General features: G+C 38.0%; 1 protein-coding gene across 11 annotated transcripts in view; it reads left to right on the top strand.

Moving 5' to 3' along the window:
- The window catches only part of ARHGAP10 (Rho GTPase activating protein 10), a 364,968-nt gene that overhangs the window by 177,821 nt on the left and 162,494 nt on the right, over positions 1-24,653 (top strand). For all 11 annotated transcript variants that reach the window (XM_055276077.2, XM_055276078.2, XM_055276075.2 and 8 more), the window contains 3 exons: positions 10,182-10,263; positions 13,267-13,312; positions 16,532-16,597. In XM_055276077.2, coding sequence (XP_055132052.1) covers positions 10,182-10,263; positions 13,267-13,312; positions 16,532-16,597 — 194 coding nt within the window. The remainder of the gene's footprint in view (positions 1-10,181; positions 10,264-13,266; positions 13,313-16,531; positions 16,598-24,653) is intronic.

Raw genomic sequence — 24,653 nt, forward strand, 5'->3', positions numbered from 1 at the left:
CTCTGTGTTTTTCATAGAATGTAAGAATTTTCCTTAAAGATGATACTGTTGATAGTGATGTATTAAGACATATTTTATATGGGCTCTGATATTTAAATGGAAATCTGAATTGACATTAATATGGATTTATTTTTAAATTGTATGCTGAAGGATACTGGGGCATGGGCCATAGAAAAATTTTTAGCTTTTCTGAAAATAAAGCCAGAATAAAAAGTTTTGTACGAGAGTTTTTGTGGAGATATGTTTTTATTAATCTTGCGTAAATACTTTGGTGTGGGATTGCTGGGGTATGGTATATGTATGTTTGACTTCTCAGGCAATTAAGCTTACAAAGTAATTTTACCCTCCCACCAGCAGTGTATGAGAGTTCTATTTGCTCCACTTCCTTACTAAACTTTGGTTATGTTACTCTTTTTCATTTTAGCCAATTTTGACTAGAGATGTTGAGCACTTCTTCCTGTGCTTATTGGCCATTTATGTTTCTTCTGTCATGAAGTGTCTATTAAAATCTTCTGCCCATTTAAAAATTGTGTTGATCTTTTTGTTACTGAATTGTAGGAATTATGTAGAAACAAATCATTTACTAGATATAATAATAGTGAATATTTTCTCTGATCTGTGGCTTGCCTTTTTCTTCAGTGTCTTTTGATGAGAAGAACATTTTAACTTGAAGTTGAATTTATCAGTTTAAAAACATTTTATTAAGGGCTTTTTGCACCAAGAAATATTTTTTTTACTCTATAGTTTTGAAGAAATTTTCTGATGTTTTCTTTTAAAAGCTTTATAATTAGTCCATGACTCGTGAAGATTTTTGGGGGATGTATGGTGTGAGACATGAGGGTTGAGGTTTGTTTATTTTTTCCCCAGGTGAATAGCCAGTATTTCCATCACCATTTATTGATAGACTTGCCTCTCATTTAATTGTTTTGGCACCTTTCTAAAAAATCACTTGGCTGTGCATCTGTAGGTCTATTTCTAGATTCTCTATTCTGTTGCATCTCTTTGTCTGTTCTTTTGCCAGTTACACACTTACCTTGATTACTGTATCGTTAGTCAGGTGGTACAAGTCCTCTGTTCTTTTTAAAACAATTTTGGCTATTGTAGGTCCTTGGTGTTTCCATATAAATTTTAGAATTAATCTATTTTTACAAGAAAACCCCCAAAACCCATAGGTCAATATTGTGAATTTAGAACCTTACAGTTCATGAACTTGATTTTCCATTTATTTAGACTTTCCATTTATCCCAGTAATGTTTTACAGTTTTCAGCATAGAAGTCATGGGCATTTTTTTTTGGTGTTAAATTTTCCTAAATGTTTTATGTTTCTGCATGATAATTTAAAATGATATTTGTTTTACCTTTAATTTCCAACTGGTCACTATTAGCATGTAGAAACATACTTGGTTTTTGTATCTTACAATATTGCTAAGTGCACTTACTAGTTCTATTAGTTCTGGCAGTTTCTTTAGGATTTTTAAATGTACACAGTGATTTTATATGTGATAAAAACAGCATTAGGGCCAGGCATGGTGGTTGACACCTATAATCCCAGCACTTTAGGAAGCTGAGGCAGGAAGATCACTTTAGCTCAGGGTTAGAGACCAGCCTGGGCAATATAATGAGATAATGAGACCCTGTCTCAAAAAATAAAAAATAAAAAAAATTAGCCAGGTATGGTGATATGTGCCTGTAGTCCCAGCTACTCAGGAGGCTGAGGTGGGAAGACAGCTTGAGCCCAGGAAGTTCAAAGCTTCAGTGAGCCATAATCGTGTCACTGTACTACAGCCTGGGCAACAGAGAGAGACCTTGTCTCAAAAAAAAAAAAAAAAAAAAAAAAGACAGCTTTATTTCTTCCTTTCCGATCTGTATGCTTTTTATTTCTTTTACTTGCCTGCCTACACTGCCTGAGATTGCCTGTAAAACGTTTGGCAGGAGTGGTGTTATTGGCCATCTTGCCTTGTTCCTGATCTTAATAGGAAAAGTGTTCATTATTTAAAGTGTAACATTAGCTGAAAATTGCTTGTAGATGCCCTTTTCATTTTGAGAAAGTTTTTATTCCCAGTTTTAAGCATGAATTGGTTGGAATTTTGACAAAATGTTTCTCAGTGTCTCTTGAAATGATCATTAAATATATTTCTTTAATCTTTGGATGTGAATTACACTGAATTTTGTAAGTTAACCTCACATTTCTGAGATTAAACTCTACTTGGTCATGATGTACTAGCTTTTTGTACCTGCTTCATCCATTTTGCTGGTATTCGGTTAAGGATTTTTAAATTTATGTTCATGAGAGATGTGTGTGTTATGATCTTCATTTTTTTATGTCCTTGTCTGGTCTTGGTACCAAGGTTAAGATGGCTACAGAAGAATTGGGAAGTTTTCCCTTCTTCACTGTTTTTTCATAAATGTGTGTGTCATATTGGTATTAAGTGTTTGAGGTAATTCACCTATGAAGTCATCTTTGCCTAGAGTTTTCTTTGTGAGAAGTTTAAAATTTTTAAATTCATTTTATTTAGAGGATATAATGATATTCGGATTTCCTATTTTTCTTGGGTTTTGATAAATTGTGGTTTTCAAGGAATTTATCGTCTCTAAGTTGTTGACTTTATTGGCATAAGTATCATATCTACTTGTTCCTTTCATATCTATAAGATTTATGCTTGGTAGGGATTTTTGTTTCGTATTTTCTTGATAATTCTTGCCTAGAGGTTTATCAATTTTGTTAATATTTTCAGAGAATCCATATTAACCACTTTTTATTTCATTCGTTTCTGAATTTATTTTTTTTTAACTTTGGATTTAATTTTTCTTTTCATTCCCTAAGTTAGAAGCACAGATCATTAATTTTACACTTTGTTTTTGAGATGGGCATTTGAATGTATAAATTTTCTCCTAAGGACTGTTTCAGCTGTTTTTATTATAATTTGGTTAAAAATGATTTATTTCCTTATGTGATTAGGCTATAGATAAAAAATGTGATATTTAGAAGTATTTTTTTAAAATTCCAAATGGCTGGAGATATTCCACATGTAATATTATTGCTTTTTTTCTACTTAAGTACTCTTTTGGTCAGAGAAAACAGTTTACAGTCTATCAATATGTATTGAATATCAAAAGGATTTTTTTGCATGTGTGCATATTGTCTTAATGACCCTCTTATGAAATCTCTCTCTGTGCTAATAATTATCTTGAAATCTACCTTCTAACAGTAATATAGCTACACTTGCTTTCTTACACTGTCTGTACAGCATATCTTTTTTCACCCTTTTATCTGATTCTTTGTTTAAACTTTGTTTTTTAATAAACAGCATATAATTGAGTTCTGTTTTTAAAAAATATGCTAGCTGTTGCTTTTTAAGCAGAGTTTTAATTTATATATAATTATTATTATTTTACTATTATTACTATTTTTTTTGTAGAGATAGGGTTTTGCTATGTTGCCCAGGCTGGTCTTGAACTCTTGACTTCAAACCATCTTCTTTCCTTGGCTTCCTAAAGTGTTGGGATTACAGGCATGAGCCACTATGCCCAGCCAATCCATATATAATTTTTGATACGTATGGGCTTAAATCTGCCATCTTGATTTTGATTTCTAGTTTCCATGTTTGCTTTTCTTCATTTTTTTGCTGTTGCCTTTTCTAATGATTTTTCGTTATGCCTTTTAATGTATTTTTTTAGATAGTGTCTCAGAGTATAACATGCATTTTAAAATAATCATAGTATCTGCCTTCTCAAAAACAAAGACCCTTAGAACAGTGGATGACTTCCAATCATCCTTTTGCTCTCTGTGCTCTTGTTATTATATATTCTAATTCTACATACACTATGAATGTGGGAATTACATGGCATTTGAACTACATATGTTATGAAGTAATTATACATGACTAATTTTACTTTATGAAATCAATAATCAGTGGTCTTTTAAAGAAGTTTACTGTTTATTTACATACAGGTATATGCATACATGTAGGTGCAACTTTTTTGGCTGTATATATATATTTATTTATTTTTTGAGATGGAGTCTCACTCTGTTGCCCAGGCAGCGTGATCTCAGCTCACTGCTAGCTCCGCCTCCTGGGTTCACGCCATTCTCCTGCCTCAGCCTCCTGAGAAGCTGAGACTACAGGTGCCTGCCACCACACCCGGCTAATTTTTTGTATTTTTAGTAGAGACGGGGTTTCACCATGTTAGCCAGAATGGGCCATATTTTTTTTTTTAACACTAAAGTATTTGTCCTTTATGGTTTTCGTTATTCTTTTCTGCAAAATGGTTTTTATCTTGTTCCATTTCTTTTAAGTTCCTTAGGCTGCCTTTAGTTTGAGCATTTCTTGTAATGCAGGTCTGCTAAGAGAAGATTTCTTTCCTATTTTGTCTATCTGAAAATATCCTTTATATTGCCTTCATTTTTGATGGATATAGAATTATTTTCATAGATTTCCTCTTATACATCTTAAAGAAGTCATTTCATTGTCTTCAGGCTTCCATTTATTTTCTGATGATAAGTCATCCATTTTTCGTATCAGTCTCTCCTCTCTTCTGTCGTCTTTCTCTTGCTGCTTTCCTTATTTCTTTTTAAATAATTTTTATGATTTTTTTTTTTTGTTTTGCCTTGCTCAGGGTTCCATTGAGGTTCTTGGATGTGTAGGTTTGATATTTCTTACTATCCGGTTTAGAAAATCTTAGTCATTATCTCGTCAAATGTTTCTTCTACTCCATTTTCTGTTTATTTTTTGGGACTCGAATTACCTTATGTTAGAGCATTTGATACTGCCCCTGGAGATTTCAGATTCTCTGTTTCACTTTTCCCACCGGATTTCCATTTGTGTGTGTTTGGATCATCTCTGTTGACCCATCTTCAAAACCATTCAGTAGGAAGTTTCAAACCTTCCCACATCTTCCTGTCTTCTTCTGAGCCCTCCAAACTGTTTCAACCTCTGCCTAGGTTATCTTTAGAGAGAAAGAGAGATGGGGTGGGGTGGGATGGGGTGAGGAACTGCCAAACACTTTTAAACCACCAGATCTTGTGAGAACTCAGTCACTATCAGGAGAGCAGCACGGGGGAACCACTCCCATGATCCATCACCTTACACCTTACACCAGATCCCTTTCTTGACATGTGGGGATTACAATTTGAGAAACCCTCCAGGCAGGCCATGCCATCTCTGAGTAGGACATAGAGTAGCCCCTCGGATCCACCTCAGGGCGGACTCTGAGTCTTGCTCTCAGACTTCCTCATGAGTGCATGAGGTCCCACGGACAAGAGTTGGAGGGCGGGTTCAGATTCTCTGTGTCTAGGTCTCCTAGGAATTCTAAACCATCACACCAGCCTGTGTTCTACCTTTAAAATTTTGTTAAAATTCCACTGTTTTCTTTGTCTGTGATGGTTTCCTTTGTCTTGCTGCTCCACCATGGATGAAAGCAACTGGTGTGTGTGTGTGTGTGTGTGTGTGTGTGTGTGTGTGTGTCTGTCTGTCTGTCTGTCTGTCTGTCTGTGTGTCTTTGTCTTCTGTCCAGGGAGTGGCTTGTCACTCTTTGGATTTTCATTCATTAGGTCTTTTTTACATCTTTGCTCTTAAATGACTTTTTGAAAAACAATGATTTCATAGGTTCTCCATCTTGTTCTTATTGGTAGAGTGGGAATGATGTTCTCTCATAATTTTTTACATTCCAGGTGGAAGCAACAGTTCTCTAATGATTAATTGCTTGAATTCACTTTCATTGGAACATATAATCTTCTGACTGTCATTGCATATGTGCTCTATTTGAAATTTTTTTTTTTGGTGGACAGAAGAAAGAAGTTACTATAAAGACTTGACCTTGAGTAAAATTAGGCAACATGCTTTTATCATCTCTGGAAAAAATGCTTGATTCATAGATTTATACTTTTTTTCCCAGAAACCCTATGAGAAACTGATTACATTTCTATAACTTTAAAAACTTTTTTTGGCTTTAGCAGTTTCCCCTTCTCATAATAAAATGTAGGGCAGAACTTGTTTCATGCTGGTTTTTTTTTTTCCTTTTCACCATTCCTCTTAGAAAAGCAATAGAATATTCCTGATTGTTACCATTATAAGTTTTGGTATCTGCTTCTTTGTTTATTCACTTAATAGCTACTCTGTTGACAATAATGTCTCCTTAGAGTTGTGAATGTTTCTCTCTGCTTTTTTCTTTGTGTATTTTCTGAATTTATAAGCTCAGTAATCTGTCACTGAAAACACAAGGATAAAACCTGTGTTCTACATGGTTTGATAGAGCTATAGAACACGCAGTTGAAAGAGACTTAATAGATACAGAGTGAAATGTAGAATACAGATAATAGGCCGTTTCTTATGCTTGGGCTGAGGGTAGTGCCTGATTGGTGATAGCATGTATTTGTATCTTTTTTTGAATGAATGAATGAAAGAGGTTGAGATGCTGATTTATGAATTTAAGAATTCTTTCAAAAATAATTTGTGAATTTAAGAACTTGTTTAATATTGTTTCTTCAGATTCCAATTCCCAAACTTAGGTACTACAGATAATAATTAGGGTTTTAGATAAAGATTATCCTGGCAGCTTGCCCCTTTTCACCTGGTTTATTTTTTTCTTTCATGAAATTTTTACTTTTGCCTGTGTATTCACCAGGAATCAGTTCTGACTTGCTGTATGTGATGAGTTATCCAGAGCTTAAAATGGTATCTGGAACTTAGTAGGTACCCAGATTGTAGTTTGGTTGAAGTGAATTATTAGGTGAGTAAGAAAATGGCAGTGTTCTCAGCTGAACCAGTAGAATGCATTGCAGCAATATGGCTCCAAGAACCCCCAATCAGAACTTTCTCAGTTCTAATTCTTGCTCTAATGGAGTCACTAATGTTATCTTAGCTTCTCCATGAAACAAAGATGTGATTGCTCTTTTTTCCCACCTTCCTCCCTTTCCACCCTTCTCTATCTATAAATAAATTAAAAAAAAAAAAAAAAAAAAACAACAACAGCAACAACAACACGCCTTGAGACAGGTTCTTGTTGTTTTGCCCAGGCTGGTCTCAAACTGCTGGGTTTAAGCAGTCTTCCTGCCTCAGCTTCCCAAAGTTTATTTTTTATTTAAATGCGAATAATCCAATATTCTTTGTGAAGTTTTCTGCTCTTTACTATTCTGAGATTCACCATATTTCCTTTACATCCATTAAATTTTATTAATATGTCCTTTGTTTCAAAATCTACAGAATTTTTATATTTTGGTTTAACAGTGTGTTGCTATTGATTCTGCGGTTTGAAATGTGTCCAGTGTTTCTCAAAGTCTCATTCTTTCTTAGTGATGTCCTAAGCAATTGATTATTAGAAAAGAAAAACTTGAGAAATTTGAAATGGTTGAAACATGTTCTAGCAAATGTTTTATTTTTCCTACACTAATACTTTAGAGGCAGGGAATCAGTAAATAGAAAATGAATATAAGCAGTCTTTGTGAGAAGATGGGAACCCAGCCTTATTTAATACTAGTGGCTGATCCCTTTAATGTTAAAGTAATGCGTTGCAAGTGTGAAGTGTTCTGAAGAATGTATACTGTGATGAGTTAATTCTCAATAGTGGAACTGTTTTGAGTTATCATTACATTATTTGCCAAAATATAAACAAATGGAATTCTTTCCTTGTGGATGATCCATTTCTACTTAATCTCTCATCTTTCAACAAATTTGTTCTCTGCGGGCTTCCACAAAGGGCTGTGTGGCTCAAGTTTGAGTCGTTGTGCTTGGAGGCAAGACATATAATAATACTTTACTTTTTATGCTTCTTTGGATTTTTATCCAGAAATAATATGGCTGTTTGATCTGAAGCCTGATAATTGCTTTTTCCCTTACTTCAGTATTTGTACTTCTAGTTATAACTCTTTAAGCCCTTCATCATTCAACAGTTATTTCTGTGTTTTAGGTTACTAGAATCAGTCATTCTTCTTCCTGTCCAGCATCTCTATTTGCTGCTCTATGTGTAACTGGTGAAGAATATACAACCATCTATCTTGAGTTAATATTATTTTTCCTCCACATATGAGCATCAGTGGAAAACTTTAGGGGAAAACAAAAAGGAACTAGAGAGGACAAGGAATTTCCTTAGGCTCATGGTCTGACTTTCTGACTTTGAGAGTGTAAGTATATTAGGTCCTTACTTGCTACAGTGGTTCATGGTTGTCACTGAATTCCTTTACTAGTTACCGATGGTATATTGTAGTTGATCTGTCTTCTATTTGTTATTCTTGGAGCAACAGCTTTCATACTTATCATTTTGTTGCCCATGGCATGTAGAAGCACTTCTGGAATATTTCCCAAGCCCATTCATTGTTTCTTTTTTCATTTTTGCCATTCTGTATCATCCTTTTAGTCTTCTAATATCTTTTTGCAGTCAACTCTTGCCTATCTTCAGTCCATTCTCCACCCAGCAACCTGAAAACAAAAGCAAGAAGGGGGAAGTCTACCCCTATGATCCAGTCACCTCCCACTAGGCCCCTTCTCCAACTTTGGGAATTGTAAATGCTACATGAGATTTGGGTAGGGACCCAGAGCCAAACCATCCCACATGGCCAGGGAGGCCCTGGGTGGCTGGACCCCAGTCTGCCTCCACAGCTTTCTGTTGTGCCACTCTCCAGCAGGCTCATGGCGCCAGTGAGGAGGCTGATCTTAGTTCCTCCAGAGTGTGCTTTTGGTTCCCCATGCACCTTCTCAGCTTAGGGGACAACTCTGCATTCAAAAAAAAAAACTTTTCTGAGAGACTGCTTTTTAAAGAGTAGTTTTCAGTTCACAGTCAGAAGAGGAAGATAGAGATTTTCCTTATTCCCCCCAACTCCCACACATGCATAGCATTCCCCATTATCAACACCCCCACCAGAATGCTGCATTTGTTAGAACTGAGGAACCTACCTTGACATATCATAATCACCCAAAATTCATAGTTTACATTAGGGCTCACTCTTGAGTTGTGCATTCTATGGGTTTGTCCAAATGTATACTGAATGTATCCATCATTCTAGTATCATACAGAAGATTTCACTGCCCTAAAAATGTTGTGCTCCACCTGTTCATCCCTTTCCCTCCAGTCCCTGGCAACCAGTGATCTTTTTACTGTCTCTGTAGTTTGACCTTTTCCAGAGTGTCATCTACTTGAATCACACCGTATGCAGACTTTTCAGATAGGCTTCTTTCACTGAGTAGCATACATTTAAGCTCCCTCCATGTCTTTTCATGGCACAGTAGCTCATTTCTTTTTAGCACTGAATGATACTCCATCCTCAGGATGTACTACAGTTTATTCTCTTCACCTACTGAGGACATCTTGGCTGCTTCAAAGTTTTGGCAGTTGTGAGTCAAACATAATTTGGTAGTTGTGAATAAACATCCACATGCAGGTTCTTGTGTAGACATAGTTTTCAGTTCCTTTAGGTAACTACCAAGGAATGTGATTGCTGTGTCCTACAGTAAGAGTATTTTTACTTTTGTAAGAAACAACCAGACTTTGAAAGTATACCATTTTGCATTGCTACCAGCAATGAATAAGAGTTCCTGTTGCTCCACATCCTCTTCAACTTTTGGTGTTGATGTTTTGGATTTTGGCTATTCTAATGAGTGTGTTGTATTTCATTTTAATTTGCATTTCCTTGATGACATCTGATAGGGTGCATCTTTTCTTAATACTCCTCTGCCATTTGTATATTCATATGTATATTCCATATGACCCAATAATTCAGTTTCTTGATATATACCCAAAAGAATTGAAAGCAGGGGACTAAACAGGTATTTGTACATCCATGTTCATAGCAGCACTGTTTGCAACAGGCAAAAGGTGGAAGCAACCCAAGTGTCTACGGATGTTGTGAATGGATAAGAAAAATGCCGTATATACGCACACAATGGAATATTAGGCTTTTATGTAGCAATTCAAAGTTATTGTTCAACGGGTACACAGTTTCAGTTTTGCAAGATGAAAAAAGTTCTGTTAATGGATGGTGGTGATGGTTATGTAACATTGTGAACATATTTAATGCCACTGAACTCTACACTTAAAAATGGTTAAGATGATAAATTTTAGGTTTCATGTATTTTACCACAGATAAAAGTAAAAAAAAAAAAAAAAAGAAGTTATGACAGTTAAATCTTAGGAAAAACTTTCCTTTTAGTGGCCAAGGGGTAACCTGATCTGTTACTGGTGTCTTTCAGGCCTGGCGTTTCCTTGACCATGCAGGCATTTTCCGAAGAGGAAAGGAAGCAGTGGTTGGAAGCTCTGGGTGGAAAGGAAGCTGTAAGAATAATCAATGGTTGAGTTTATTTCAAAGCCTTTAGAATTGACTTGCATTCATTTTTATGTTATTTTTGTGTAGTATTTGAGAAAAGTTCCCTGCTGAAACAGGTATTCCAAAAATCATCGTGGGAAGCATTCAACATTCTAGTAATTTGGCTTGGGCAAGCAGCAGTACATGTAAGACTGGTGTATCATTAGTTTTTATTTCTGTATTTTCTTGACTTGCCACTCTGATTTGCTTTGCTTGAGGAAGTCGTCTAAATTCTCAATTTCATCTTTCCTACTTGACAGTACTTTGGGTGATGAACACAATAAATGCCTGCAATGCATTTTGATCTCAGTGGAGATGGAACAGGAAATGTGAGATAGTGCAGGCAATATTATAAGTGACTGCTGTAATTGTTTTGCTTGATGTAACAATTTAAAGTTTTATCTAGTAGTTTACAGTATGCAGTATTATGTAGCCTTAGTGAATGGGCCTCTGTATTCAGAGTGCTTTGAGGAATAAATTGAAGGTAGTGGTATAGATCCAGAGGCACCAGGATTCAGTCTGTTGGCCACTATTGAAACACTACTTTCATTTTGGTGGACTAGTGGCTTTTGAGAGTTGAGAATTTGGCAGATCATTTATTGGGGATTTAGTGAGGAATTATAGAAAATGCCACAGAACCAATTTAAATAAACTCTACTTAAAGTATTATGTATGACTCTAAGTAAACTGCCATTGCAGGTACCAGGCAGGCTTATCTGGAAAGCATTTGCCAGTTCAGCATTGTTGAGGAAAAAAAAAAAAGAGCGTGGTTTGAAAGTAGAGGAGGGATCATCTAGAGCAGAAACAGAGAGATTTCAGAATAGAGCTTATGAAATGGGCAAAAGCTAATGTTAACTCTTGGTAACAGAGAGCGCATTGGTGAGTGTATAGGAAACGAGAGCAAGGAGGCTGATCAGCAGTGCATGTGGCAATCTTGAAGTACCTGGAAAATGAAAACCCAAAGTAACATAGTATAAAAATTGATGCTATATTGGGGCATGTATCACTCTTACACACCCCCCTTCCCAAAACCAAGCATCCTTGGTCAGATTTGGGTGTCATCTTACCATATATGGGATGCATTTAGCCTCTGTAGTTTTACTTCTATTGATTGATTGATGGAATCTCACTCTGTTGCCCAGTCTGGAGTGCAGTGGCGTGACCTTGGCTCACTGCAACCTCTGCCTCCTGGGTTCAAGTGATTCTCCTGCTTCAGCCTCCTTAGTAGCTGGGATTACAGGCGTGTGCCACCATGCCCAGCTAATTTTTGTAATTTTTAGTAGAGACGAGGTTTCACCATGTTGGCCAGGCTGTTCTTGAACTCCTGACCTCAAACGATCCACCTACCCTGGCCTTCCAAAGTGCTGGGATTACAGGCATGAGCCATGAGCCACCACACCCAGCCTTATTTCTATTTATTCTTAATTTGTCATTGAAATTTTTAGCTGTGAATCAAGAGTATTTAGTGTTTATGGTTACTGAGACTCCAAAACAAGTTATACTAATCTTCTTTAGTAAAGACAGCACACTCACTAGAATGTCTCTCCCCAGAGATGCAGGAAGTATATTGGATTTGCATCCATTAAAATACAGAAAAAAATAATGGTACTTTGGAGAGTCAGTATGCATAGTGAAAAGACTAAGTCATTGAGAAATGAGTCTGTTGGCAATGTCAGTGTAACCTCGAAGACATATATAACCTCATTTTTAGAGTCAGAGCCAAGTGATTAATTCAGAGATACACAGACAAAGGCAAGTCTGCAGAAAAACAATATTCAGCTATGTATTTATATGGGGACACTGAAGGGACTGCATGTTTTTGGTGGGTGTTGTAAGCCTTGCAAATAATTTGTCAGCCTTACAGTTCTTAAAGGTTGCCTAGAATTATCACCGTGCTATTTCTGCTGTACTTACTTATCTCTTTAGGTAAATACTGATTTTTAGAAATATTGGTGAAAACATGAGCTCCATCTTAATGGTTAGAATACAGCAGTTTCCTTATCACTTCATAGCTGTACGGCTGAGTATTTCAAGTATACACAAACTTTCAATAAATCCCTTAAGGACCCTGCCCCCTTTATCTTATTTTTGCTCATTTGATATACCTCAGGGAGAGAAAAAGTAGTCTCGGAGATGTTCCTTTTTGTTATTATCTTTGCATCTGAGCATATGATAGTGTGTTATTAACTGAGAAAACACAGCGCACTATCTGCCTGAAGTTAGTGTTGGATCCCACATGTTTAGAGCTCACTCCCACAAGACTGCCCGACTTCAGATGCCCATCACAAGTCTGGACCCTCCCATACTTCTGGCTAACTGGCTATAAATTGGGGGCTCCCGTGAACCTCTCATCAGTTTAATAATTTGCCAGATTAGCTCACAGAACTCAGAGAAATACTTTACTTGTATTTAGAAGTATGTTATAAAAGTTACAACTCTGGAATGGCCCAGTGGAAGAGATGCATAGGACAAAGTCTGAAGTGAGGTTGAGGTGGGTGCACGGAACCCCCATGCCCTCGGTGGGTACACCAGCCTCCCAGCACTTCCTCATGTTCACCAACGCGGAAGCTTATCAGAGCTCATTGTTTCAGAACTCTATTGCCAGCTCACTGCTGAAGAAATTGGTGGGTAGGGCTGAAAGAAATATCACTGGGTCTTTGTGGTATTCAGCCCCATCCTGAGATGGCCTATCCAGGGGCTCTATAAGAAGTCACCTCATTAGCGTAAACTTACATGTGACCAAAAGGATTTTGTTATGAATAACAAAAGACGTTCTTATTACTCAGGAAATCCCAAGAGTTTAGATGCTTTGTGTCAGGAAGTGGGGATGAAGACCAATTTCTTATTCTAACACATTAACCAGTATCAAGCTTATAAAAATGTATTTTTTGTGTGTGTGGTCCTCAGTGTGCCTACTTGAATAATTTTTGCTGATTTGATTAAAAAATTGTTTTTCCATTCTCTTTTATTAGCTGTCCCATAGTTTTAATACAGCCATCATCCCAAGACCAGAAGGAAGTAAGTGCTCATTTATAAAAATGATTGTATTCTCCTTTTTCCATCTATTACTTTGTGTACATTATGGATGTCAAGCTGTTGCTGGGAGCTTACTCTCTGCACCCTCTATTATATAGAGGGGTATTACATGTAATAATCCTCTATTGCATATATTCTGTTTTATTCAACGGGGACCTCCTAAACATTTCTTGGACTACTGTAGCCCTTGTTGATCTTTCCCATCTGTGGGCTTTTCTTTCCTTTTTTTGATACAAAGTCTTGCTCTGTCGCCCAGGTTGCAGTCAGTGGCATGATCTTGGTTCCCTGCAGCTTCAACCTCCTGGGCTCAGGTGATCGTCCCACTTCAGTCTCCTGAGTAGCTAGGACTACAGGCGTGTACCACCATACCTGGCCATTTTTTTTTATTTTTAATTTTTTTTTTGTTGAGACAGGATCTTGCTATATTGTCTAGGCTGGTCTCAAACTCCTGGGGTCAAGTGATCCTCCTACCTCTGCCTTCCAAAGTGCTGAGATTACAGGTGTGAATCACCTTGCCTGGCCTATGGACTTTTCTATGAGTCTTTCTCTCAAAAAAAAAAAAAATTGTACAAAATACTTTCTCTACATTTACTTTGATGTTTATTAACAATCACATAAGAGTTTCAAGTATGCAGCCTTCAATTTCTTGTCTGAGTTAACTCCTGTGGGTAAGAGCTGTTTATATCGAGGCCCTGTTTCCTACCCTTGATATGCTTTATCTTTATAGTGTTGGACTACAGGCTATACAAATAGTTTATCAGTGCACATTGGACAATAGCGACAACAATTAAATTTATTCAAATATTCGAGGACAACGATCTTCACATGCCACTGTCTGTACTTGAAGAAAATGAAACATGCCCAGCTCTGTACCCTTGATTTTTTTTTTTTTTTAAACATAAAAATGTGATCAGATCTGCTGGGTTCCTGACGAATTTACTTTTGACATATTTGGAGAAATTAAGCTACATTTATCAAATGTCCACAGTTTGTAAACACTGTGGTTATGTAACATAGGATTCCAATATAATTGTGATCACTTGAGCCAGTGTTTGAATAAAAGACAACTCTTGTAGCCTGGCACTGGTGATTGACAGGATGCCACAAGCAGCACATCCCCTGAGGCACCTTCTTACCCCTCTTCCTTCTTCCCTTCTCCCTCTATCCTTTGTTCTCTTCTTCTTCTGACACCTTTTCTTCCTTCCTCCCTCCTCCTCCTCCCTTTCCCTTTCCTCATTCCCTCCTCTCCCCTTTCTCTTTCCTTCTTTTCTCTTTTTTCCCCTTCTTATTACAGAGACGTTAAAACATGTCTTTTTTAGAAAACAGTTTTGCTAAGCAGAAATAAATACTTCCATTTTATAAAGCTTTGTGAATAGTGGATTCTTGAGCAGAAAACCACTGCCCAATTCATTAAAATTCTCTTCAAGCTTAGCATCATGGGTTATGTATGAAGTTTATATTCATGGATTGTTCTTGTAGCCCTTCTGAGAGCCAAGGATTAGTGTTACTGTTCCCTAGGTTCTAAATGCAGTGGCTAAGGGTACTTTTCTTAACTTAATTTTTGTTGTTGTTGGAGATGGAGTCTTGCTCTGTCGCCCAGGCTGGAGTGCAGTGGTGTGATCTCAACTCTCTACAAGCTCCGCCTCTTGGGTTCACGCCATTTTCCTGCCTCAGCCTCCCGAGTAGCTGGGATTACAGGCACCTGCCACCACGCCTGGCTAATTTATTGTATTTTTAGTTGAGACAGGGTTTCACTGTGTTAGCCAGGATGGTCTTGATCTCCTGACTTCGTGATCCGCCCACCTCGGCCTCCCAAAGTGCTGGGATTACCGGCGTGAGCCACTGCGCCTGGCCTCTTAATTTTTGAAACAAGAATTGTCATTCATTAGGGTATACAGATATGCCAGCCTAATCATAGATAAGCATCTATATTAGAAAAAGTATAAAAATTATATTTCCAAAATAGCCTGCTCTGCCATATGAATCATCTGTTTTAAATTTATTATGAAAATAATAATATATTATTTTAAAAGCTTGGAGCATGGTGTAAAATACCAAATTTTAATTCAAGCTCGTTGCCCAAATATTTTTAAAAAGCTTTTCTTAAAATTTTTCCTCCTAGGTTTTTTTTTTAGATGATTGTGTTCGTAGATTCTCAAGTAATTTAAGAACATTCATTCATATATATATGTATATATATAATATATATATAGTTTAACTGAGCTGCTGTTAGAATTTTTGGCAAAATATATCTTAACTGTGTCTAGATAGCTTCCCTTAGAGATTTGTATCACTTTCTTTTTGACTTTTAAAATGAATTATAGTTATTAATTTTAAAATTATTTTACATTACAAATATGTATATTATTGTTAAGTAGATATCCTGATATTCCAGCAAGTGCTCTAAATATATGAAATTCCTTCCAGGCACGGTGGCTCGCACCTGTAATCCCAGCACTTTGGGAGGCCAAGGTGGTCGGATCACCTGAGGTCAGGAATTCAAGACCAGCCTGGCCAACACGGTGAAACCCTGTCTCTACTAAAAATACAAAAAATTAGACGGGAGTGGTGGCAGGCAGCTGTAATCACAGCGACCTGGGAGGCTGGGGTGGAAGAATCGCTTGAATCCAGGAGGTGGAGGTTGCAGTGAGCTGAGATTGTACCACAGCACTCTAGCTTGGGTGACAGAGTGAGACTCCATCTCAAAAAAAAAAATTAATAAAAAAATATATATATATAAATAAAATTCCTGTTTATATTATTTAAATAGGGAATACATAGCCTTAAGCTTTTTTTTTTTTTGGAGACAGGGTATTGCTCTGTCACCCAGTGCAGTGGTATGATCATAACTCACTGCAGCCTCTACCTGCTGGGCTCAAGCTATCCTCCTCCTTCAGCCTCCTGAGTAGCTGGGACTATAGGCACCCATCATTAACCCTGGCTAATTTGAAAACATCTTTAGTAGAGGTGGGGCCTTGCCATGTTCCCCAGGCAAGTCAGGAACTCCCAGGCTTAAGTGATCATTCTCCCTCGGCTTCCCAAAGTGGTGGGATTATAGATATGAGCCACTGTGCCCATCTGCCTTTAGTTTTTTGATAGTAATCTAAAAATTAGTTTGGATTTAAATAATTTTTCCTATTTTTAAAAGGAAGAGAAATGTGATAAATAATTGTACACTTAATGTTTTAAACTTTCTTGTAGGTGCACAGTTGGATAAAATGGGGTTCACAATTATCAGAAAATGCATCAGTGCTGTTGAAACACGAGGTAATATGATTGAATCATTTCATTCATGAGAGGCTGTAGGTATGTAAAATCTAAAAGTCATTAAAAATCCTTTTTGCATTTAAGTGTTACAGAATGAAACGTGTTAACACAAAATGCTCATTCTGAGTATCAGAAGGATCAGTTATTCATTTACTATGACAATGAGGGATTTTCCTTTTTATTTACATATTTCTTTCCTATGTTAAAACATGAGGTCAGTGTTGAAATGAGAATTGTCTTAGTCTGTTAGATCTGCCATAGCAAGATACCACAGATTGGGTGGCTTAAAGAATAGAAATTTATTTTCTCGTGGTTCTGGAGGCTGGAAGTTCAAAATCAAGGCGTCAAATTCAAGGTTTCTTCTGAGGCCTCCCCTCTTGGCTTCCAGGTGGCCACCTTCCCGCTGTGTCCTTAGATTGCCTTTTTTCCTGTGCACCCATGTCCCTGGTGTCTCTTTTACATGTCAAAGTTGCTTCTTATAAGGGCCTATTACATTAGGGCCCACCCTAAAGGCCGCCTTTTAACTTAATCACCTTGTTAAAGCTCCCATCTCTAAATATAGTCACATTCTGAGAAACTGGTGGTTAGGGCTTCAACATAAGAATTTTAGGGGGATACAGTTCAGCCCATAAGAATCCTTAGAAGAATCAGCAGTGATGTACAACTCATCGTAATCACTTTTTGTTGAAGCACTCTGAAGATACTCTCCATCCTCCATTGTTGTATGCGTCCCCATTTGAAAAAATCAGCTTGCCAGACGTGGTGGCTCACGCCTGTAATCCCAGCACTTTGGGAGGCTGAGGTGGGCAGATCACCTGAGGCTGGGAGTTCGAGACCATCCTGGCGAACATGGTGAAACCCCATCTCTACTAAAAATACAAAAATCAGCTGGGTGCGGTGCACACACCTATAATCCTGGCTACTTGGGAGGCTGAGGCAGGAGAATCGGTTGAACCTGGGAGGCAGAGGTTGCCGTGAGCTGAGATCGTGCTACTGCACTCCAGCCTGGGTGATAGAGCGAGATTGCATCTGAAAAAAAGAAATCCGCTTTATTGAGGTATAATTTGCAAACAGTAAAATTCACTGATTTTAACTGTACAAACTCAAGAGTTTTGAATTGAAAACATACGCAATTGTGATACTATTACATACATAGAAAATTTCTGTTTCCCTCACTGAGTTCTTTTGTGGCCCCTACCTCCCTCCTTTCCTGTGTTTGCTGCGTTGCTTTTTTATTTTTATTTTTTTAAGACAGGGCCTCACTCTGTCACCCAGGCTGGAGTGTAGTGGTACAGCCATAGCTCACTGCAGCCTCAAATTCCTGGGCTCAAGTGATCCTCCTGCCTGGGCCTCCCAAAGTGCTGGAATTACAGACAGGAGCCACCATGCCTGTCCCTGAGCTACTTTTTATCACACATATTCTGCCTCCCCACCCCCCCTTTTTTTTTTTTTAACATTTTCAGCATTTTTGTACAAATGGAATCATGCAGTTTATAGTCTTTTGACTCTGGCTTTGTCTGTGTAATGCTTTTGAGATTCATTGGTTGGGTGGATACTTAGCTCTATAAATTTCTGTTTATCGTCTGGTAGTCTGGTAGTATTCCATTATATGGATATACCACAATTTGTTTATCCATTCACCTATTGATAAATATTTGGGTTGTTTGTGTTTCCATTTTAAATTTAAGGAAAGCTGATTCCTCCACTGACCAATAGCCCAAAACATTTTTTTTTAAGTCTCTAAGCAAAAATTGGGCCCTTTTGCTATGCAGCCATTCCAGCAGACTTTGGAGAAACTAAATATTAAACATTGCAAAACAGGCTATTTCTGGAGGTTGACATTCTCTTTGTTTAGAGATCTAGTGAAGTATGTATGAATGGAATATTTAATTCACTCTCATATATTCTGTATTCCAGTCTGACTTTGGATGCCTTAGTGGGAGTGAAGTACTGCCTTCACATTCTCTCTCCAAACAAGGTCTTTGTTAGAAAGATAGGACTGCCACCTGTGAAATTAGTCTGTAGGCTATTGGCGGAGTAGGAGCTGCTGTATGATTTGGGGATTTGCCCATCAATAACAACAACCTATGCCACAGAAAGCCATTCTTCCCACATTCTCTTACAGTGGCAGTTCACACTGACAGGTTTTCATTCATTTCAATCTGCACTGAAGTTGAGCCGGCAAATTTGTTTCTTATCCTGGTACCTTGAAAGAATTTCAGAAAAACCCCTGCAATCTTAGTATCTTTCACTTGACACTCAGGTCTCTTTTTTTTCTGAGTTTCTTAAGTAGAACTTTGTGTCATTTGCATGCTTATTAATTTGGATAAATTCTTTCCCAAAAGGGCATGTTTTATACATACTTATTTTTGCCTGAATAGATGCGGATCTATCTAGAAGGCTTTCTGATTGGTATGTGTGGTTTTATGGAGTGCTACGTACATTGAATGGCATAAATATATATTGGAATCTGGATGCATTGAATATGTTTTTATAAGTATATAGATGTTTAATAGGTCTACACATTTTATGTTAGCTTTTTTCATTTAAAAATAAGAGACAAAAAGCATATATTTTTCTTTTTGAATATTTTTCTCCCCAAAGGTCTTCCATTACTGAAACTTTTGCTTCAGTGGAATAATAGACTAAAAATAAGAGTTTAAAAGAATCAACAGTCAGAACTTATTATTGAAAATGATGAAGACAGCTGGGTGCACTGGCCCATACCTATAATCCCAGCACTTTGGGAGGTTGAGGTGGGAGGATTGCTTGAGCCCAAGAGTTCAAGACCAGTCTGGGCAACATAGCATGACCCTGTCTGTATAAAATTTTTTTTAAAAAAATTAGCTGAGTGTTAAAGTGTTTGCTTGTAGTGACAGCTACTCAGGAGGCTGAGGTGGGAGGATCACTCAATCCCAAGGGTCGAGGCTACAGTGAGCTTGGAAAACAGGTAAAGAGACGGAATAGTTGGTAAATAGCATTAATAACTATTGTACACTTCTTGAGTCTACATGACTAATGACCAGAAGCATTTAATGAGATCTAGTTGAAGAATTACTTCTAATCACTGTTTTCATGTTCTAAGTATGATTATCTAAAAACTAGTATTTCATATGGTTTGGTTAAAGCCATTAGCCTTTTTCTTACCTTTTCATTTCATGTCTTTCTGTTTTTGATCTGTCTGCTTAGAACATATTTATTGGAACATAAACACAAACCCAAAAGACTACTGTGACAATACTTGCTATTTAAATGAAATTTTTCTTAAGCCATCTATTCGGTGTGTGTGTATGACTTATGGAATGTTCCATATTTTTCTCCTATAACTTTGTCCCATGGGTTGCACCAACCAGAAAAAGTTTTTAGCTTTGAGCACGAAGTAATTTTTCTCTAATTGTTTTTGTGGCCAAAAGTTTATTTGCCTTGGCTGGGGATAAACTGGAGAACTGGCAGTGCCCTGATTATTCACAGGACAAATACTTAGGAAGCCTGAACATCATTAATTGGATTCACAGGAGCAATTTCTGTGGCTCTGTAGCAGAAACTCCAGTGAATGGTAAAGATACGGGATCCATCGCTGATGTTATAAAAGGAAGTGATTCCAATGTCCACATCCAGGAACATTTCTACATGGTATAGCTGTGGTGGCATATCTAGAGGGTAAAGGCACAGTGTACTGCCTAAGAAGGGCTCTTCTTTTCTCAAACCTAGACTGGAAGCCAAGTTCTGAAGACAGTGGAATTGCCCATTGTTAGTATAATTAACGGATTGTTAGCAAACATCCAGATCCCATTCTTTGCTTGCCCCCACATCTGCCTCGCAATAATGGTGGCCAGAGGTGAACTGAGGGGAGCCAGGATACAGATTATGTGTTTGAATCTCTCAGCGTATTCTCTGTGATTCTTTTAGAAATGTCCCCAACAAACACACCTCCGGTCATCAAAAATGATACATTGATTGTTCCTGTGTCACCATCAAAGATCGCATGCACTTGGAACATCAGCATCCTTTGATTCAGGTGTAGGATAGCTCTCAGCTGGGGCTCTACTGCCTTTATTTGGAAACTGTCTTCTCCAGCTGGTAATTGGGCCTGATGGCATTCTTCAGAGTGACCACAGAATGGAAGAGCCACAATGGACCTTCCCCGTCAGGTTCCTTGAAAATTGAGCTAATGTATTGAAGGCAGCAGACAGATCCACAATTTAGGGACATGGGTTTTTTAAGATACGATAAACAGACAACACATGTACATCTCTAAATTGTTCTGTCATGGCCACTTGTCTCCTCCACTAGGTTCTCCTGTGTCCTCCAGCTGCTTCCACTGACAGCTTGATTGTGAAGTGAGCTCCACTTACAAGATGCTTGTATGTAGAGGGTCCCTTCCCACCGTGTTCACATTCTACTAATCCTCTTTAATTCAGTCAAATTTTGACTTAATTCTGCCATAAATTCGTTTTTTTCTGAAGCCATAGACAGATTACCATAAACAAAGCAGATCATTTTAACTTAAGAGTTTCAAAAAGTAATATGGACAAAATATTATCTTATTCTAGATTAGGTCGTATATTTTATAGATGTTGATAGAAGAATAGGATTATGACTAAAACTTTTGAAATGAAATATTTGACTTTGAAATTAATTTTTATGAATGGAGCTAATTTCAAGTAGTTTTTGATCATGAAAATAAAATCTCATTTTGATTAATTTATCACGTTTACTCAGAGGTCTTTCCTAAAGTTGCATTTATTAAACCAGTCATTTATTCAAAATGATGAATAAGATGATGAAGATACCCACTTAGAAGTTTATTGTAAAAAAATCATAAAACTTCACCTGCAATCAGGCAGCCTTAGGGACCTGTATTTTGTTTGGTTACAGTATCAAAACCACGGTCTTTTTATAATCTTACTGCTTCCATGATATCACAGCATATGTATATATAAAATGAGATACATTTATTTAAATACACTGGATTTTGAAGGCTGAATAAGAAAAATAATTTAAACTATCTCATTAAGGTTTTTTTTTTTTTTTTGAGATGGAGTCTTGCTCTGTGGCCCAGGTTGGAGTAGAGTGGTGTGATCTCAACTCACTGCAAGCTCTGTCTCCCGGGTTCACGCCATTCTCCTGCCTCAGCCTCCCGAGTAGCTGGGACTACAGGTGCCCACCACCATGCCTGGCTAATTTTTTGTATTTTTAGTAGAGACGGGGTTTCACTGTGTTAGCCAGGATGGTCTCGATCTCCTGACCTCGTGATCTGCCCGCCTCAGCCTCCCAAAGTGCTGGGATTACAGGCGTGAGCCACTGCGCCTGGCCCTCATTAAGATCTTTGAAAAATGTTTTTATGATCAGTGTAAACCCATATTGAAAAATGATAAAATATTTTGCCGATTGAAATAGTTTTGACTTGGTTCCTTTTACTTTATTTAGTATGGCTACTAGAAAACATATAATTGCATTATTTGGGTCACATTGTCTTTCTGTTGGCCATCCCTGGTCTGGACTTAGGGGCCCTTCAGCTCCCTAGCTGTCCAGCCTACCTGGGGCACAGACCCATCACGGCAGCTATGAGGTTGAGTAAGCCAGTTGGGGAAATTTAATTCACCATCACCGAGAGTAGCCCAAGCTATGATTGACTGAGAGAAGAAAGAATATGTCATGTCTCTCACATGGGTACTGAGAATCTAGTCCTGCCTGTAGCTCCTAGAGCAGAGGACCAAGCGTCTCTAAGGACACACATTGTGCCTGGCATTGAGCTGGCCTCACCCAGCACTTGCTGTATTAATTATTCAATTATTGGGACCTTACTCTCTCATACTTACCTTTTGTAGAAAACTAAGAATTAAAAAAGAAATTACGTAAGATTGGACTCATTTTTCCTCTTCTACTAAATTCTCTTTTGGCCTCCAATTGCTTCTGAAGGTGGCTCAGTTCTCCTTACCTCTTTCTTAACATGTTCTTTTAAAAATGACATTTGACATTTTTATTAAAAACTTTGTGATATTATTGCAGTATTTGCAAGGCTTCAGACAAATGTCTAAACTGTACTATCGTTCTCAGTACTCTTAGGGTGACATTTTTAGTGTATAACGTATCTTAAATAACATATAACAAATATATGACCTATGGATATTAATATATTTTGGTAGGACTGGCAGTTATTTAGAAATTATTCTAGTTTTGAGATAAGAAAAACTCCATTTTGCTACAGTATCAGCATAAATTAACAAACCATACTTTTCCATAGAGTAGTTTGCTCATGATGTTTTGGCATATGTGGGAGTCACATCAGCTGGTCTTTCATCCATTTACCAAATATTTGCTAATAATACATACCAGCTCTACCACTAGGAAGTGACTGCTTTTTTATACTGAGCTAAAAGACTTCCTAAGGCAGTTGTTCCCAAACTTTGCTGCACATTGAAATTACCTGGGATCTTTTAAAAAAAATTTGTTTTTTCTTTCTTTTTCTTTTTTTTTTTTTTTGTGGAGACGGAGTCTCTCTCTGTTGCCCAGGCTAGAGTGCAGTGGCACAGTCTTGGCTCACTGCAGCCTCCGTCTTGGCTCACTGCAGCCTCCGTCTCCGCCTCCCAGGTTCAAGTGATTCTTCTACCTCAGCCTCCTGAGTAGCTGGGATTCCAGGCGTGTGCCACAATGCCCAGCTAATTTTTTTGTATTTTTAGTAGAGGTGATGTTTCACCATGTTGGTGAGGCTGGTCTCAAACTCCTAACCTTAAGTATCTATCCTCCTCTGCCTCTCAAAGTGCAGGGATTACAGGCGTGAGCCACTGCACCTGGCCTTAAAAATGTTGATGCCATGCTCTCATACCCTGTCAGCCTCTTATACCCTGTCAGCCTGACTTAATTGCTACTGGATGTGGACTGGAAAGTAGGATTCTTTAAATTTCCCTAGGTGATTCTAATACATAGCAAAGTTTGTCCTAATGGAAGAGTTGCCTGTGTGCTGGAGAAGTGGGATACACCATTGTTATCTTCATGTTGAGTGTCCTGCTACATGGGGAGCTTTTCTCTTAACATCTTTTAAAAAATAACACAACCTGGCTGGGCACAGTGGCTCATGCCTGTAATCCCAGCACTTTGGAAGGTCAAGGTGGGTGGATCACCTGAGGTCAGGAGTTTGAGACCAGCCTGGCCAACATGGTGAAACCCTGTCTCTACCAAAAATACAAAAATTAGCTGGGCATGGTGGCGTGTGCCTGTAATCCCAGCTGGTTGGGAGGCTGAGGCAGGAGAATCACTTGAACCCATGGAGGTTGCAGTGAGCCGAGATTGCGCCACTTCACTCTAGCCTGGGTGACAAAAGCGAAATTCTGTCTCAAGGGGAAAAAAAAAAAGCAACAGGCTGGGCGCGGTGGCTCACGCCTGTAATACCAGCACTTTGGGAGGCCGAGGAGGGCGGATCACAAGGTCAGGAGATTGAGACCATCCTGGCTAACACGGTGAAACCCCGTCTCTACTAAAAATACAAAAAAAAAAATTAGCTGGGTGTCGTGGGGGCGCCTGCAGTCCCAGCTACTTGGGAGGCTGAGGCAGGAGAATGCCGTGAACCCGGGAGGTGGAGCTTGCAGTGAGCTGATCGCGTCACTGCGTTCCAGCCTGGGAACAGAGCGAGACTCTGTGTGGAAACAAAAACAAACAAACAAAAAATCCCTGCAACCTAAATCCAAACAAATAAGCAAAGTCCCAAAGAAAATAGCACAACATTCTTTTTGTTCCCTCAATAGCAGAAGACTTATCGTATCTAAACCCTAGTTCTAATCAGAAGCCAGTCAACCAGTATTTATTGGCGCATCACAGGACATGCATAGTCATGCTCTAGGCCTCTGGGATATGTGTTCAATGCTGGTTACATACAATCCTTGATTTATTAGTGGCTGACAAAACAAAAGATTTGTAAGTAATTGAAGTGTACCAGATGATCAAAATGTTGCCAATTTGCACTGATTAAGAGAATATGAGTGCATGTTGAAGGATTGGGAAGAATGTGATGTTAATTGAGGACTGTCTTTAGGAGTAGGCTTCCTCAGGTTTAAAG

Source organism: Symphalangus syndactylus, chromosome 4, assembly GCF_028878055.3.
Source record: "Symphalangus syndactylus isolate Jambi chromosome 4, NHGRI_mSymSyn1-v2.1_pri, whole genome shotgun sequence".
Lineage (NCBI taxonomy): Eukaryota > Metazoa > Chordata > Mammalia > Primates > Hylobatidae > Symphalangus > Symphalangus syndactylus.